The sequence below is a fragment of the Mustelus asterias genome, chromosome 14 (genome assembly GCF_964213995.1).
Source record: "Mustelus asterias chromosome 14, sMusAst1.hap1.1, whole genome shotgun sequence".
NCBI lineage: Eukaryota > Metazoa > Chordata > Chondrichthyes > Carcharhiniformes > Triakidae > Mustelus > Mustelus asterias.
The window spans coordinates 78,397,660-78,415,091 of record NC_135814.1 but is presented as its reverse complement, the minus strand read 5'-3'; the positions used below and the strand labels follow the sequence as shown (position 1 = coordinate 78,415,091).

At 47.2% G+C, this 17,432-nt stretch overlaps 1 protein-coding gene across 1 annotated transcript in view; it reads left to right on the top strand.

The window, feature by feature from the left end:
- LOC144503791 (dynein regulatory complex protein 11-like) overlaps nucleotides 1–17,432 on the top strand; it is a 531,388-nt gene that overhangs the window by 448,410 nt on the left and 65,546 nt on the right. The window contains exon 15 of the mRNA XM_078228677.1: nucleotides 12,654–12,853. Coding sequence (XP_078084803.1) covers nucleotides 12,654–12,853 — 200 coding nt within the window. The remainder of the gene's footprint in view (nucleotides 1–12,653; nucleotides 12,854–17,432) is intronic.

The window sequence follows — 17,432 nt, the reverse complement described above, 5'->3', positions numbered from 1 at the left end:
AGAAGGTGGTGTGGTAGGATAGAGGGAGTTTAGAACATAGAACATAGAACATTACAGCGCAGAACAGGCCCTTCGGCCCACGATGTTGCATCGACCAGTTAAAAAAAAAACTGTGACCCTCCAACCTAAACCAATTTCTTTTCGTCCATGAACCTATCTACGGATCTCTTAAACGCCCCCAAACTAGGCGCATTTACTACTGATGCTGGCAGGGCATTCCAATCCCTCACCACCCTCTGGGTAAAGAACCTACCCCTGACATCGGTTCTATAACTACCCCCCCTCAATTTAAAGCCATGCCCCCTCGTGCTGGATTTCTCCATCAGAGGAAAAAGGCTATCACTATCCACCCTATCTAAACCTCTAATCATCTTATATGTTTCAATAAGATCCCCTCTTAGCCGCCGCCTTTCCAGCGAAAACAATCCCAAATCCCTCAGCCTCTCCTCATAGGATCTCCCCTCCATACCAGGCAACATCCTGGTAAACCTCCTCTGCACCCTCTCCAAAGCCTCCACATCCTTCCTGTAATGTGGGGACCAGAACTGCACACAGTACTCCAAGTGCGGCCGCACCAGAGTTGTGTACAGTTGCAACATAACGCTACGACTCCTAAATTCAATCCCCCTACCAATAAACGCCAAGACACCATATGCCTTCTTAACAACCTTATCTACTTGATTCCCAACTTTCAGGGATCTATGCACACATACACCTAGATCCCTCTGCTCCTCCACACTATTCAAAGTCCTCCCGTTAGCCCTATACTCAACACATCTGTTATTCCTACCAAAGTGAATTACCTCACACTTCTCCGCATTAAACTCCATCCGCCACCTCTCGGCCCAACTTTGCAACCTGTCTAAGTCTTCCTGCAAACTACGACACCCTTCCTCACTGTCTACCACACCACCGACTTTGGTGTCATCAGCAAATTTGCTAATCCACCCAACTATACCCTCATCCAGATCATTAATAAATATTACAAACAGCAGTGGCCCCAAAACAGATCCTTGAGGTACACCACTTGTAACCGCACTCCATGATGAATATTTACTATCAACCACCACCCTCTGTTTCCTATCCGCTAGCCAATTCCTGATCCAATTTCCTAGATCACCCCCAATCCCATACATCTGCATTTTCTGCAGAAGCCTACCATGGTGAACCTTATCAAACGCCTTACTAAAATCCATATATACCACGTCCACTGCCTTGCCCCCATCCACCTCCTTGGTCACTTTCTCAAAAAACTCAATAAGGTTAGTAAGGCACGACCTACCTGCCACAAAACCATGCTGACTATCACCTATCAATTCATTACTCTCCAAATAACTATAAATCCTATCCCTTATAATTTTTTCCAACATCTTGCCGACAACAGAAGTGAGACTCACCGGTCTATAATTCCCGGGGAAGTCTCTGTTCCCCTTCTTAAACAATGATAAGATGAGAGGTTTAAGATAAGATGAGAGGTTCGGGACATGCTGGGGCAGGGAAGTGGTCACTCACCCTTTGCAGATCAGAGGAGGTTGTTCGTCGTCTTGTGGCATTACATGCCCACGCCCTTGATGATGCTCCTGGTACTTACTGAGTCGGCCAACGCTTCCCGTGCTTCAGTGACCTTGGCTGATAGCAGCCCCCTGCCAACTCTTGGGAATAGCCCTCTTCTCCTCAACAGCTTCCAGTATTCTTTCCGCATCCAAGCCCAAGTGGGTGAGATGTTAATTTGCACGCATCTGCATGCAGCTCAATATCATTTGCTAGTTCGGCACGCAATCGTCCCCCCTCACTTACATTAACCACCCCATCGGTGAGACATCACACCAGCAAGAAAAACATCTAAGTACCTGCTCTATAAAAGTCTGTTTCAGCCGCAGCAGTGGTGAATGTGAGCAAGGAGGTGAGAACCATTGAGTGCCAACCTCTGGGGTGCGGGGTGGGTCTCAATCACAGTCATGGTGCGGGTGTGGGAGGGCTCATGCCATCTCGAGGGTCCGGAGCTCAGGGGTTGGTGCTGGCTGGTGTTGCGCACATTGCCCCTAGCTACTGAGTAGACCCATAAGAACATAATAAGAAATAGGAGCAGGAGTAGGGCGGCACGGTAGCACAGTGGTTAGCACTGCTGCTTCACAGCTCCAGGGACCTGGGTTCAATTCCCGGCTTGGGTCATTGTCTGTGTGGAGTTTGCACATTCTCCTCATGTCTGCGTGGGTTTCCTCCGGGTGCTCCGGTTTCCTCCCACAGTTCAAAGGTGTGCGGGTTGGGTTGATTGGCCAGGTTAAAAAAAAATTGCCCCTTCGAGTCCTGAGATGCGTAGGTTAGAGGAATTAGCGGGTAAATATGTGGGGGTAGGGCCTGGGTGGGATTGTGGTCGGTGCAGACTCGATGGGCCGAATGGCCTCCTTCTGCACTGTATGGTTTCTATGATTTCTATGATCTGGCTCCTCGAGCCTGCTCCGCCATTCAATAAGATCATGGCTGATCTTTTCATGGACCATATGGGTGGCTGTGCAGGGGTCCCTATTGGGAACCTTTGAAGGACAGACATGAGTGCACCCACCTGGATGTCTGATGCAGTGGCTTCCAGGAATGGCTAACAGACAGATGGGGGCGGGGCACACTCGTGACTATCATGAGATGGTTCCTATTGAGGGCAGCCCTGCAGAGTCCATGCTGTGTGAGGAGCCATGTTGACACCTGCAGAGTTCCCTGACAGAGCTGCTGCTTGTTTCTGATAGTGGGACCTGGGATGGGATGCCAGAGAGCCTGTCCACCAGACAGAAGAGTGACCAAAGCAACATCAATTGGGTTAGTGCCCCCCGCCCCCCCCCCCCCCCCCCCCTCATAAGCAAGCCACCAGGATCTGTGTATAGTTTTGGTCTTGTTACTTGAGAAAGGATATACTGGTACTGGAGGGGGTGCAGAGGAGATTCGCTAGATTGATTCCGGAGTTGAGAGGGTTGGCTTATGAGGAGAGACTGAGTAGACTGGCACTATACTCACTGGAATGAGGGGAGATCTGAGAGAAACATATACGATTATGAAGGAAATAGATAAAAGCAGGGAAGTTGTTTCCACTGGCAAATGAAACTAGAACTATGGGGCATGGTGTCAAAGTAAGCGGGGCGGGGGCAGCTTCAGGACTGAGTTGAGGAGGAACTTCTTCACCCAAAGGGTTGTGAATCTGTGGAATTCCCTGCACAGTGATGCAACTGAGGCTACCTCATTGAATGTTTTTAAGGCAAGGATAGATAAAAGTTTTGAACAGTAAAGGAATTAAGGGTTATGGTGAGCGAGCGGGTAAGTGGAGCGAAGTCCACGAAAAGATCAGCCATGATCTTATTGAATGGCAGAGCAGGCTCGAGGAACCAGATGGCCTACTTCTAGTTATTATGTTCTTATGGCTACCCGCTAAGGACGTGGCTGATGACGCCAGTGTAGAGGCCAGAGACTGACATGGCAACTCAATACAATGAGGCCATACTGCCACCCAGTCCAACATTGAATGGAGCAGGTTCCTAAAGATGCAGCTCCATTGACTGGATGCTTGGGCCCTCCAGGACAACCGCCTGAGAGTCTCCCTCATCATGGTGGTCCGCTGTGCGCTCCACAATCTGGCTCAGCAGCAGGGAGACTTCCTAGAGTAGGATGAAAAAGAGGGCGACCAGGCAGACACCGCTGAGAAGGTGGGGGCCTGGGAGCATGTGGAGGAAGAGGATGAGGCGGAAGAGGTGGATGTGGATCTAGGGGATGAGGACAGGTGGTGAAAAGGGTCCGGCAAGGCAGGGCGGTGAGGGAGGCCCTCATCATCACAAGGTTCTCCAACTCAGGGGCGCGCAGTGCAGTAGCTGCAAACCCCACCCCCAGTCGCCTGCAACCCACTCCCCCAACCATTGTCCACACCCTCCTGCCATGGTTCCCTTTGACACCAGAGTGATAAGCCTGCGTTAGCAGTGTTAGTGAGTTACTGGTCCAGGCGGGAGGGTGATGATGAATCACTATGTGGCGCACTATGATGCTGCCCTGGTGCAAAACAAGCCTGACCACTTCCTGTTCTCTGCATGCACTCTGGCACCTGGCGCCTGAGTGAGGGTCAGGGGACCACCATCTGCTGCAATGCCCGTGTGTGGAGGGCTGCTTGGGGGGTTGTGCAGTCCCAGGGTACAAAGTGTACTGGGGATGCCATGGCAGATTGTGTGACAGGGCCTGTAGGGCACTCACTGCTGGTCCAGTTTGGCATGAGCTCTGTATAGGGGAGGTGATGGCCTCGTGGTATTATTGCTAGACTATTAATCCAGAAACTCAGCTAATGTTCTGGGGATCCGTGTTCGAATCCCACCATGATAGATTGTGGAATTTGAATTCAATAAAAATATCTGGAATTAAGACTCTTATGATGACCATGAAACCGTTGTTGATTGTCGGAAAAACCCACCTGGTTCACTAATGTCCTTTAGGGAAGAAAATCTGCTGTTCTTACCTGGTCTGGCCTAAATGTGACTCCAGACCCACAGTAATATGGTTGACTCTGAGCTGCCATCTGAAATGGCTTAGAGGAACTGAAACTACTCAGTTCAAGGACAACTCAGTGATGCCCATGTCCTACGGATGAATAAAAAAAAGAGTGCCAGGCCTGTCAGGGATATGGCACACACACTGGTAAATGGAGATTGCATATTTGGTCAGCTGAAGAGCCTCTCCTGCGCAGTGACGTACTGAGCCCTGCTGGGTCCGGATGGGATACGGTCATCCCTGTGGGAGGTGAATCATAGACGTTAGTCACAGCTGTGGGGTGCAATAACTTTTATTGGTGAAACTAACAGTGCAATGACCTGAAGTGCAGATATTTAACAGTGCAATAAAATAGGTGGATGTGATCATTAAGAGTGCCTTTTTCCCTAAACCTAAGTCGTGGAACCCTTCACCTGTGTCCTCTTGGTGAAACTACAACTTCTTAATCTTACCTGGCCGAGTGCTACGTCAACATGCCCCCAGGACAACAGAGGTGGAGGTGGTCAGCTGCGTTCTGCACCCCGTGGCCTGTGATGCCCTTGGTGGGTGTCCCCTGGAGGGCTGGGACCTGGAGGGCCCCGGACAACTTTCTGGCATAATGGACGCATCTGTGCCACCCTGTTCATCCCACGGGCCTTGAGATGCACTGGTGTCAGGATGGGGGGAGACTGATGGCCTAGTGATTTGCCAATCCTCAGCTCACTACCCTAACTGATCAAGATATCCCTGTAATTTTGATGACCTTCTGGCTATCAACGATACCTCCTAGTTTAGCATCATCCGCAAACTTACTAACCATGCCTTGTAAATTCACGTCCAAATCATTTATATGAAAAATGAATAACAGTCCCAACATTGACCCCTAAGGCACACCACTGGTCACAGGCCTCCAGTCCAAGAAACAACCATCACCCTTTGCTTCCTACCACCAAGCCAATTTTGAATCCAATTGGGTTGCTCTCCCTGAATCCCATGCAACCTAACCTTCCAGACTAACCTGCCAAGCAGGACCTTGTCAAAGGCCTCGCTAAAGTCCATGTCGATAACATTTACTGCTCTACCTTCTTCCATCATCTTGAACACCTCTTTGAAAAACTCTAAAAGATTTGTCAGACATGACTTCCCATGCACAAAGCCATGCTGACTATCCCTTAACAGACCTTGACTATCCAAGTGATGGTAGGTCCAGTCCCTCAGAACCCCATCCAGTAACTTACCCACTAGTGATGTCAAGCTCACCGACCTGTAATTAATTCCCTGGCTTGTCTTTGCTACATTTCTTAAGCCACCTTCCAGTCTTCCGGAACTTCGTCAGTGGAAAGAGATGAAACAAATATCTCTGCAAGGGCCTATGCAATTTCTTCCTTCGCCTCCCGCAAGATCTGAGGATGCACTTGATCAGGCCAGGCGATTTATCCAACTTTTGGTAGAGCTAACGAAGGGGGAAGCTATACGATAAATGGCAGAACCATAAAGGGTGTAGATACGCAGAGGGACCTGGGTGTGCAAGTCCACAGATCCTTGAAGGTGACGTCACAGGTGGAGAAGGTAGTGAATAAGGCATATGGCATGCTTGCCTTTATAGGACGGGGCATAGAGTATAAAAGTTGGGGTCTGATGTTGCAGTTGTATAGAACGTTGGTTCGGCCGCATTTGGAATACTGCGCCCAGTTCTGGTCGCCACACTACCAGAAGGACGTGGAGGCTTTAGAGAGAGTGCAGAGGAGGTTTACCAGGATGCTGCCTGGTATGGAAGGGCTTAGTTATGAGGAGAGATGGGTAAACTGGGGTTGTTCTCACTGGAAAGACAGAGGATGAGGGGTGACCTAATAGAGGTGTATAAAATTATGAAAGGCATAGATAGGGTGAACGATGGGAAGCTTTTTCCCAGGTCGGTGGTGACGTTCACGAGAAGTCATAGGTTCAAGGTGAGGGGGGGGGAGGTTTAACACGGATATCAGAAGGACGTATTTTACACAGAGGGTGGTGGGGGCCTGGAATGCGCTGCCGGGCAAGGTGGTGGAGGCGAACACGCTGGGAACGTTTAAGACTTATCTAGATAGCCACATGAACGGAGTGGGAATGGAGGGATACAAAAGAATGGTCTAGTTTGGACCAGGGAACGGCACGGGCTTGGAGGGCCGAAGGGCCTGTTCCTGTGCTGTATTGTTCTTTGTTCTTAATGCACATTAAGGTGCAAATACCTCCTCCATATGACCCAAGACATCACCACTTGTTTCCCTTATTTCTTTTGAGCACCCATGATTTTCTCCTCAGTTAACACCGAGGAGAAATATGCTGATCTTTCAGGGAAACCACTCTCTCCCTAGCCACCTTTTACTCTTCGTATAGCTATGGAACCTCTTGGGATTTTCTTTAACCTTATCTGCCAGATCCATCTCATACCCTCTTTTTGCCCTCCTGATTTCCCTCATAAGTGTACTCTTACCCTTTTTATAGTCAGAGGAATTCACTTGTTCCTGATTGCCTAAACACAATGTATGCTCCGTTTTTTTTTCTGACCAGACCCTCAATATTCCTCGTCAGCAAAGGATCTCTAAACCTGCCAGCCTTTCCCTTCACCCTAACAGGAACATACTGCCCCTGGACTCTTAATATCACACTTTTAAAAGCCTCCCATTTGCCAGTTGTTCCTTACCCTTCAAACAGACTCACCCAATCGACCTCTGCGAGATCCTGCCTAACGCCCCCAATGCTCCAGTTTAGGACCTTCATCTGCGGACCCATCCTATCTTTTTCCATAACTATTTTAAAACTAATAGTGTTATGGCCACTGGACCTAAGGAGCTCCCCGACTAACACTTCAGTCACTTGCCCTGTCTTGTTTCCTAAGAGAAGGTCCAGTGTTGCACCCTCCCAAGTAGGATCCTCTGTATATTGATTCAGGAAACTTTCTTGGACACATTTAACAAATTCCACCCCATCAGGCCCTTTGCACTCTGGGTGGGCTAGTCAATACTGGGGAAATTAAAATCTCCCACTAATACTATCCTATTATTCTTACAGCTATCTGCAATCTCCCTACACATCTGCTTCTCTAGTTCCCACTGGCTATTTGGGGGACTATCCGAATCTAACAGAAATCTATCAATCTCAGTCCTGAAAAGTTGAATTTCCAAGACATTGCAACTGTTGCGAAGTTGAGTTTGAGAATTTGGAATTTGATGTTGATGAAGATGTAAAAAATTGTACAAATGCTAGAGGAAAGAAAACATTGTGTGATCCCTTTAAAAGCTGGTTTTGTTTCAGTGCTTGGAGGTTTAAAGTGCAAGTAAAGCAGTCGCCTTGACAAAGACAACCTGTTGTTGTTTGAATTTTGCCCAATCAATTTAAAACAAGCACACGGCTACCAAGAACCCATAAAATTTGAATTTGATGATGTTGAAAAAAATCAGACCAATCCTATTTTCGGAAAATTGATAGGTCATCACAGGTATAAAAGAGTGCAAGAGGGAAAACAGGAACATGGAACATAGAACAGTACAGCACAGAACAGGCCCTTCGGCCCACGTTGTTGTGCCGAGCTATGTCTGAAACCCAGATCAAGCTATTTCCTCCCTATCATCCCAAAGTACTCCATGTGCCTATCCAATAGCTTCTTAAATGTTCCTAAAGTTTCTGACTCCACTATCACTGCAGGCAGTCCATTCCACACCCCAACCACTCTCTGAGTAAAAAACCTACCTCGGACATCCTTCCTATATCTCCCACCATGAACCCTATAGTTATGTCCCCTAGTTACCGCTCCATTCACCCGAGGAAATAGTCTTTGAACGTTCACTCTATCTATCCCCTTCATCATCTTATAAATCTCTATCAAGTCTCCTCTCAACCTCCTCCGCTCCAAAGAGAAAAGCCCAAGTTCCCTCAACCTTTCCTCATAAGACCTACCCTCCAAACCAGGCAGCATCCTGGTAAATCTCCTTTTCACTCTTTCCAGTGTCTCCACATCCTTCTTATAGTGAGGTGACCAGAACTGCACACAATATTCCAAATGTGGTCTCACCAAGGTCCTGTACAGTTGCAGCATAACCCCACGGCTCTTAAACTCAAACCCCCTGTTAATGAACGCCAACACACTATAGGCCTTAGGAGATAGGAGATAGCAACTGCTGCCTCTCAGGTCTCGAGAGGGAGAGAGCAGCTCTCCATCTTGCCAGCTTTATATATCTCTTAAGAGAATGCACCATCTAACCAGCGAAAGGTACCAAATCAAAAGAGAACTTACAGATAGAGAAATCAACTGAGAAACTCCAGAAGGATCCGAAAGACACAAAACCTGTGTCTTTGAGAGTGACTAAATTCTATTAGTTAGTTTTTGGTTAATGAATGGATATTATACTTATTTGAACAACATTTCAGTATAATCTTATTTTATTTGGTATGTTACTTGTTTAGTTAAAGTTCCCTGTTAGTTAAATAAATAAATTAGAACATTACAGCGCAGTACAGGATCAGAAGGACCTTGGGGTCCGGGTCCATAGGACTTTAAAATCGGCCCCGCAGGTGGAGAAGGTGGTTAAGAAGGCGTATGGTGTGCTGGCCTTTATCAATCGAGGGATTGAGTTTAGGAGTCCGAGGATAATGATGCAGCTATACAAGACCCTCATCAGACCCCACTTGGAATACTGTGCTCAGTTCTGGTCACTTCATTACAGGAAGGATGTGGAAAAGATTGAAAGGGTGCAGAGGAGATTTACGAGGATGTTGCGTGGGTTGAGTGACATGCCTTATGAGGATAGGCTGAGGGAGCTCGGTCTTTTCTCTTTGGAGAGACGTAGGATGAGAGGAGACCTAATAGAGGTATGTAAGATGTTGAGAGGCATAGATTGGGTGGACTCTCAGAGGCTTTTTCCCAGGGTGGAAATGGCTGCTACGAGAGGACACAAGTTTCAGGTGTTGGGGGGTAGGTACAGGGGAAATGTTGGGGGGATGTTTTTCACACAGAGGGTGGTGGGCGAGTGGAATCGGCTGCCGTCAGTGGTGGAGGCAAACTCAATAGGGTCTTTTAAGAGACTCCTGGATGAGTACATGGGACTCAATAGGATGGAGGGTTATAGGTAGGTCTAAAAGGTAGGGATATGTTCGGCACAACTTGTGGGGCCGAAGGGCCTGTTTTGTGCTGTAGCTTTTCTATGTTTCTATGTTTCTACAGGCCCTTCGGCCCTTGATGTTGCGCCGACCAGTGAAACTAATCTAAAGCCCATCTAACCTACACTATTCCAATATCATCCATATGTTTATCCTATGACCATTTAAATGCCCTTAATGTTGGCGAGTCCACTACTGCTGCAGGCAGGGCATTCCACGCCTTTACTTCTCTCTGAGTGAAGAACCTACCTCTGACATCTGTCCTATATCTCTCACCCCTCAATTTAAAGCTATGTCTCCTTGTGCTAGCTATCACCATCCGAGGAAAAAGGCTCTCACTATCCACCCTATCTAATCCTCTGATCATCTTGTATGCGTCTATTAAGTCACCTCTTAACCTTCTTCTCTCTAACGAAAACAACGTCAAGTCCCTCAGCCTTTCCTCATAAGACCTTCCCACCATACCAGGCAACATCCTAGTAAATCTCCTCTGCACCCTTTCCAATGCTTCCACATCCTTCCTGTAATGCGGTGACCAGAACTGTACACAATACTCCAAGTGCGGCCGCACCAGAGTTTTGTACAGCTGCAACATGACCTCATGGCTCCGAAACTCAATCCCTTTACCAATAAAAGCTAACACACGGTACACCTTCTTAACAACCCTATCAACCTGGATGCCAACTTTCAGGGATCTATGCACATGGACACCGAGATCTCTCTGTTCATCCACACTACCAAGTATCTTACCATTAGCCCAGTACTCTGTAATCCTGTTACTCCTTCCAAAGTGAATCACCTCACACTTTTCCGCATTGAACTCCATTGCCACCTCTCAGCCCAGCACTGCAGCTTATCTATGTCCCTCTGTAACCTGCAACAACCTTCCGCACTGTCCACAACTCCGCCGACTTTAGTGTCATCCGCAAATTTATTAACCCATCGTTCTACGGACTCATCCAAGACATTTATAAAAATGACAAACAGCAGTGGCCCCAAAACAGATCCTTGCGGTACACCACTAGTAACTGAACTCCAGGATGAACATTTCCCATCAACCACCACCCTCTGTCTTCTTACAGCTAGCCAATTCCTGATCCAAACCGCTAAATCACCCTCAATCCCATGCCTCCGTATCCTCTGCAATAGCTTACCGTGGGGAACCTTATCAAACGCTTTACTGAAATCCATATACACCACATCAACTGCTTTACCCTCATCCACCTCTTTGGTCACCTTCTCAAAGAACTCGATAAGGTTTGTGAGGCAGACCTACCCTTCACAAAACCGTGTTGACTATCCCTAATCAAATTATTCATTTCTAGATGATTATAAATCCTCTCTCTTATAATCCTTTCCAATACTTTGCCCACAACAGAAGTAAGGCTCACTGGTCTATAATTACCAGGGTTGTCTCTAATCCCCTTCTTGAACAAGGAGACAACATTTGCTATCCTCCAGTCTTCTGGCATTGTTCCTGTAGACAATGACGACATAAAGATCAAAGCCAAAGGCTCTGCAATCTCCTCTCTAGCCTCCCAGAGAATCCTGGGATAAATCCCATCTGGCCCAGGGGACTTATCTATTTTCACACTTTCCAGAATTGCTAACACCTCCTCCTTATTAACCTCAATCCCGTCTAGTCCAATAGCCTGCATCTCAGTATTCTCCTCGACAACATTTTTTTTTCCTGCGTGAATACTGATGAAAAATATTCATTTAGCGCCTCTCCTATCTCTTCAGGCTTCATGCACAACTTCCCACGACTGTCCTTGACTGGCCCTAATCTTATCCTAGTCATTCTTTCATTCCTGACATACCTATAGAAGGCTTTAGGGTTTTCCTAGATACTATCTGCCAAAGACTTCTCATGTCCCCTCCTAGCTCTTCTTAACACTCTCTTTAGGTCCTTCCTGGCTAACTTGTAACTCTCAAGCGCCCTAACTGAGCCTTCATGTCTCATTTTCATCATATGAGTGTCAGATATTTCTGTTAGTTAACCACTAAACATTACTGAAGGACAGTTCACCTTCCCACACACTTCGAACAAATTACGAGGCCAGGTATTCCTCTTTGGGGGATTCGGCATTATGTCTCAAAGGGGAACCACCTCTGTGTCGTAACACAACCTTTTAAGGAAGTAAGTTCCAGATTTCAATCCTGCGTGCATCTGATTTCTGATTTCACTCTTGAATGTCTGAGTTTTAATTTTAAGGTGGTGCCCTGTTGTTCCAGATTTTCCCACAAGAGGAAATAGATTCTCCACATCTACCCCATATAATCCCTTTATCTTTTCCAACATATCAATTAGGTCACCCTTCCACCTTTCAGTTCTTCAGACCTTCATGTTTAAGTGTCATGCTTGGGTAAAGAATGCTGTGCAATAAAATTTGGCATGTCAGCTACGACTCTCACCAACTTTTACAGGTGCACCATAGAAAGCATTCTTTCTGGCTGTATCACAGCTTGGTATGGCTCCTGCTCTGCCTAAGACCGCAAGGAACTACAAAAGGTCGTGAATATAGCCCAATCCATCATGCAAACCAGCCTCCCATCCATTGATTCTGTTTACACTTCCCGCTGCCTTGGCAAAGTGGCCAGCATAATTAAGGACCCCACGCACCCCGGACATTCTCTCTTCCACCTTCTTCCTTCAGGAAAAAGATACAGAAGTCTGGGGTCACGTACCAACCGACTCAAGAACAGCGTCTTCCCTGCTGCTGTCAGACTTTTGAATGGACTTACCTTGCATTAAGTTGATCTTTCTCGACACCCGAGCTATGACTGTAACACTATGATCTGCACTCTCTCGTTTCCTTCTCTATGAACAGTATGTTTTGTCTGTATAGACTGCAGGAAATAATACTTTTCACTGTATGTTAATACATGTGACAATAATAAATCAAATCAAATCAAAAATGGCATAGATGTCATTTTAGCTATCAGGATTCATGATTGAATCAGAGTTCAAGTAAATTTCTGTGGAGTTCAGTATCCCTGAGTGAGTCTTTGTATTCCTTTTGCAGGTTCTCAGGCTGTCCATGAGAATGCCCCATTGGTGAAGTCTTTGTTGTTGGCAGGACCCTCTGGAGTTGGAAAAGAGATGCTGATCCATGCTCTCTGTACGGAAACGGGAGCCAACCTTTTTAATTTGTCACCACACAACACTGCAGGAAAATATCCAGGCAAGATTGGACTCCAAATGATGATCCATTTGGTATTTAAGGTAGACTATCAGATGTATAAATAGGATGGATGGATTGTGTTGACCATATAAAGAATACATTGACAAGGATCTTATGACTTCTCCCACCTGGTGAAATATTACAGTCCCACTGAAGTAAACAACAACTTAAATGGCCCACCACATTTTGTGTGTGTGTGTGTGCGCGTGCGTGTGCGCGTATGTGTCTCACCCGTTTCCCTTGTCTCTTAGTTCCCTGTAAGTCCAAAAATCTATTTATACTAGCCTTCAACAATGAAGAATCAGCAACACTCTAGGTAGAGAATTGCAATGATTTGCAACCCTTTGAGGAAAGCAATTTCTCTTCATCTCAGCACTCATTGATTAGCCTCTTACCTTGAGACTGTGGCCCTTTATTTTAGGCTCCACAACAAGCGGAAACAACCTCTCATTCTCACTACGCCACGCACACACTCAACCACTGCACTGCTATTGATCCTGCTCAGAGATTTGTTGGTTTCAGTGAGATTGGCTTTTATTCTTCTAAACTTTAGCGCAGGCTTGTCCAAACCTTTCACTTGGAAGGCTGCATTTGCATTTTTTCCTCAATCAAGGGGCCAGATGAGCATATTTCAGAAAGATAACATTTGGCACAATAACTATAGAGTTTTAAAAAATAAAAAAAGTCTCAGAAAAGTAAAGCAATGACAGAGCATTAATTTGATGAGTTAACGAGAGTCATTAATAAAAAATGACTTGGGTCAAATGTGTGCGTATCCAGATCACTCTGATGCGCTATCAATAAGGCGAAAGACTACCGGTGTGCCAATACAAGTGTAGGCTTTTATTCACAACAGAATCAGGAGCAGATCCCAACAAAGAACCAACCTTGACTGAACAAGGGGGAGGAGACAGCCACCTTTACACTAGGTGCCGAGGGGAGGAACCAAACTGGAAGGGGATGTGTCCAGGTATGATAAGCACACACAACGGTGGTCCATATAGGACAAAGGCACAACTGAGGTCCACCACACACTCAATCTCAACATGCTCACTCACTCACACTCACCTGCCATGAATATCAGGCCCACACACCCCCCTGACTGACTCACGCCGCCCCCGCGTCGCCCTGACCCCGCCCCCCTCATGCACACAACCCTGGCCCCCCATCCCGCCCCCAGGCCCCCCCCACACACACATCCCTCATGCACACAACCCTGGCCCCCCCATCCCGCCCCCAGGCCCCCCCCCACACAGACATCCCCCCGCCCCCTCCCCCCACATCCCTATCAAAGCACACACACCCCGCCCCCTCACCCCTCCCCACAACAACCCAATGCCCCCACACCCCTCCCACACACCCCACCCCACACACACACACCCCACCCCACACACACACCCCCCACACACACCCTCCCCCACACACTCTCTCTCACTCCCCCCGCCCCCCCTGCCCCCCCCCCCCCCCCCCCCCCCCCACACACACACACAAAGACACATTCACACACAAACTCATTCTCTTACTGCCCGCCCCACACATGGTCTCTGCCCACACACACACACACACACACACACACACACTCGCTCAATCTCTCACTGCACCCCACACACAAACACCCACTCTCTCACTGCCTCACCCCTACATACACACATACTCCTCTCACTGCCTCACCCCTACATACACACACACTCTCTCACTGCCTCACCCCTACATACACACACACTCTCTCACTGCCTCACCCCTACATACACACATACTCTCTCACTGCCTCACCCCTACATACACACACACTCTCTCACTGCCTCACCCCTACATACACACACACTCTCTCACTGCCTCACCCCTACATACACACACACTCTCTCACTGCCTCACCCCTACATACACACATACTCCTCTCACTGCCTCACCCCTACATACACACACACTCTCTCACTGCCACACACACACACACACACACACACATATACACACACTCATTACCCCACCCACACACTCACTCAACCTCGCATTCCCTCACACACTTACTCTTTTACTGCCTCTCACACTCTGTCACTCTCACACTGCCTCACACACTTGTTCACATTCTCACTGCCTCACACACTCACTCTCTCACGTCCTCTCTTAATGCCTCACACTCTATACCTTTTGGTATTCTTAATTTTCAAATATTAATCCAATTCCCTCTGGAATGCCTCAGTTGCAACTGTCCGCATAACACTCTCAGGCTGCCCATTCCATATCATAACCACTCGCATTGCTTCATTTGCGAATTATGATAAATCTATACCCTCTTCTTCGCAAGCCAGTGGGAAGATTGTTTTCCCAATCTATATTCCCCAAAGCTCTCATAATTTTGAATATCCCTCTTAAATCTTTTCTCAACCTCCCCTTTTCTAAGGAAAGCAGTTCCAATCTATTTACATAACTGGAAGCATTCTCATGAAACCTTCCTGCACTCATTCTAATTCCTTCACAGGACTTGATGCAATGGTCTAACTGAGGCTGAAACAGAAATTTTGTAAACAATTTTAATCTGCTTCTTTGAAAAAATATATAAGAACATAAGAACATAAGAAATAGGAGCAGGAGTAGGCCATCTAGCCCCTCGAGCCTGCCCCGCCATTCAATAAGATCATGGCTGACCTGACGTGGATCAGTACCACTTACCCGCCTGATCCCCATAACCCTTAATTCCCTTACCGATCAGGAATCCATCCATCCGCGCTTTAAACATATTCAGCGAGGTAGCCTCCACCACCTCAGTGGGCAGAGAATTCCAGAGATTCACCACCCTCTGGGAGAAGAAGTTCCTCCTCAACTCTGTCTTAAACCGACCCCCCTTTATTTTGAGGCTGTGTCCTCTAGTTTTAACTTCCTTACTAAGTGGAAAGAATCTCTCCGCCTCCACCCTATCCAGCCCCCGCATTATCTTATAAGTCTCCATAAGATCCCCCCTCATCCTTCTAAACTCCAACGAGTACAAACCCAATCTCCTCAGCCTCTCCTCATAATCCAAACCCCTCATCTCCGGTATCAACCTGGTGAACCTTCTCTGCACTCCCTCCAATGCCAATATATCCTTCCTCATATAAGGGGACCAATACTGCACACAGTATTCCAGCTGCGGCCTCACCAATGCCCTGTACAGGTGCATCAAGACATCCCTGCTTTTATATTCTATCCCCCTCGCGATATAGGCCAACATCCCATTTGCCTTCTTGATCACCTGTTGTACCTGCAGACTGGGCTTTTGCGTCTCATGCACAAGGACCCCCAGGTCCCTTTGCACGGTAGCATGTTTTAATTTGTTTCCATTGAGATAGTAATCCCATTTGTTATTATTTCCTCCAAAGTGTATAACCTCGCATTTCTCAACGTTATACTCCATTTGCCATATCCTCGCCCACTCAGCCTGTCCAAATCTCTCTGCAGATCTTCTCCGTCCTCCACACGATTCACTTTTCCACTTATCTTTGTGTCGTCTGCAAACTTCGTTACCCTACACTCCGTCCCATCTATCCGTGTATTCGGAGCAGTTCAGGAGGTTAACTCAACTCATTCCTGGGATGATGGGCTCATTATAAGATGAAAGATTGAGCCTATGCCTATTCAAGTCGAGAAGAAAGAGAGGTGATCTTATTGATCTCTCCAAGATCCTGAGGAGCTTTGATAGGGTAGATACCACTTGTGAGAGACTAAAACCAGGGTAAGTTTAAGAATAAGAGGCACTTCAGCAGCCCAGGATCTCCACCAGTCAGATACAAGACTACAGCTCAAAGACCAGCAGTGAGGATTTCTTGGACCCTCACATGGAAGAACTTTTACAGCTGTCGCCCACACCCTCTACCATCACAGAGACACACACTTGGTTTTAGAGAGGCCTTGGGGTCACAGACTCATGAGCACCTCACTCTCCCTGATCTACAGCAGGTAGAGGGAGGGACATCCTCGGGTGCCAGCACTTGCAGGTGTTGACTCTTATCTGCCGCACAGTCTGTTTTAACCCTTATACGGTGGACAAATAACCACGAGTAGACGTCTTATTAGTACAACCAATATTTATTTAAACCCACACAATCAATAATCACCCACCAAATCAACAATAAGTTATCTTACAGGAAAATACTAGAATTCAAGTCCAATACAAGACCTTGACTTAACTTTGCGTGACTGGCAAGTACCCAAGCAGATATTGACCTTTATCTGTGCGTTGGTCTCGGTCGTCCTCTGCGTAGTCTGGTCCTTTGGTCTGGTCTGGCACTCTGGCTCTGGTCTTCCTTCCTTCTCGGGTGTGGTGACTCTCCTCGTGCTGGTCGTCGCTGGTGATGTTCACCGTTGTTGTAGCTCGTTCGTGGGGTCAGTGTGGTGAACCATCGTTGGTTCCCACCAGGTAGTACTGAGCCAGGGTCTGGCCAGTACTATGAGTCTGTATATATGTTACTGTTGGGGTTAGGGTTGGGCTGTTCTACCTGTAATATAGTTATTATGGTACATCCCAGTCGGGCTCCGCCTCCTGGGAGAGGTATAAAGGTCACTGCTCTGTCTGGGACCCTTCAGTCTGGGATCGTGTATTATATATGGTAGCTCTATTGTAGTAGTCAATAAAAGCCTTTATTT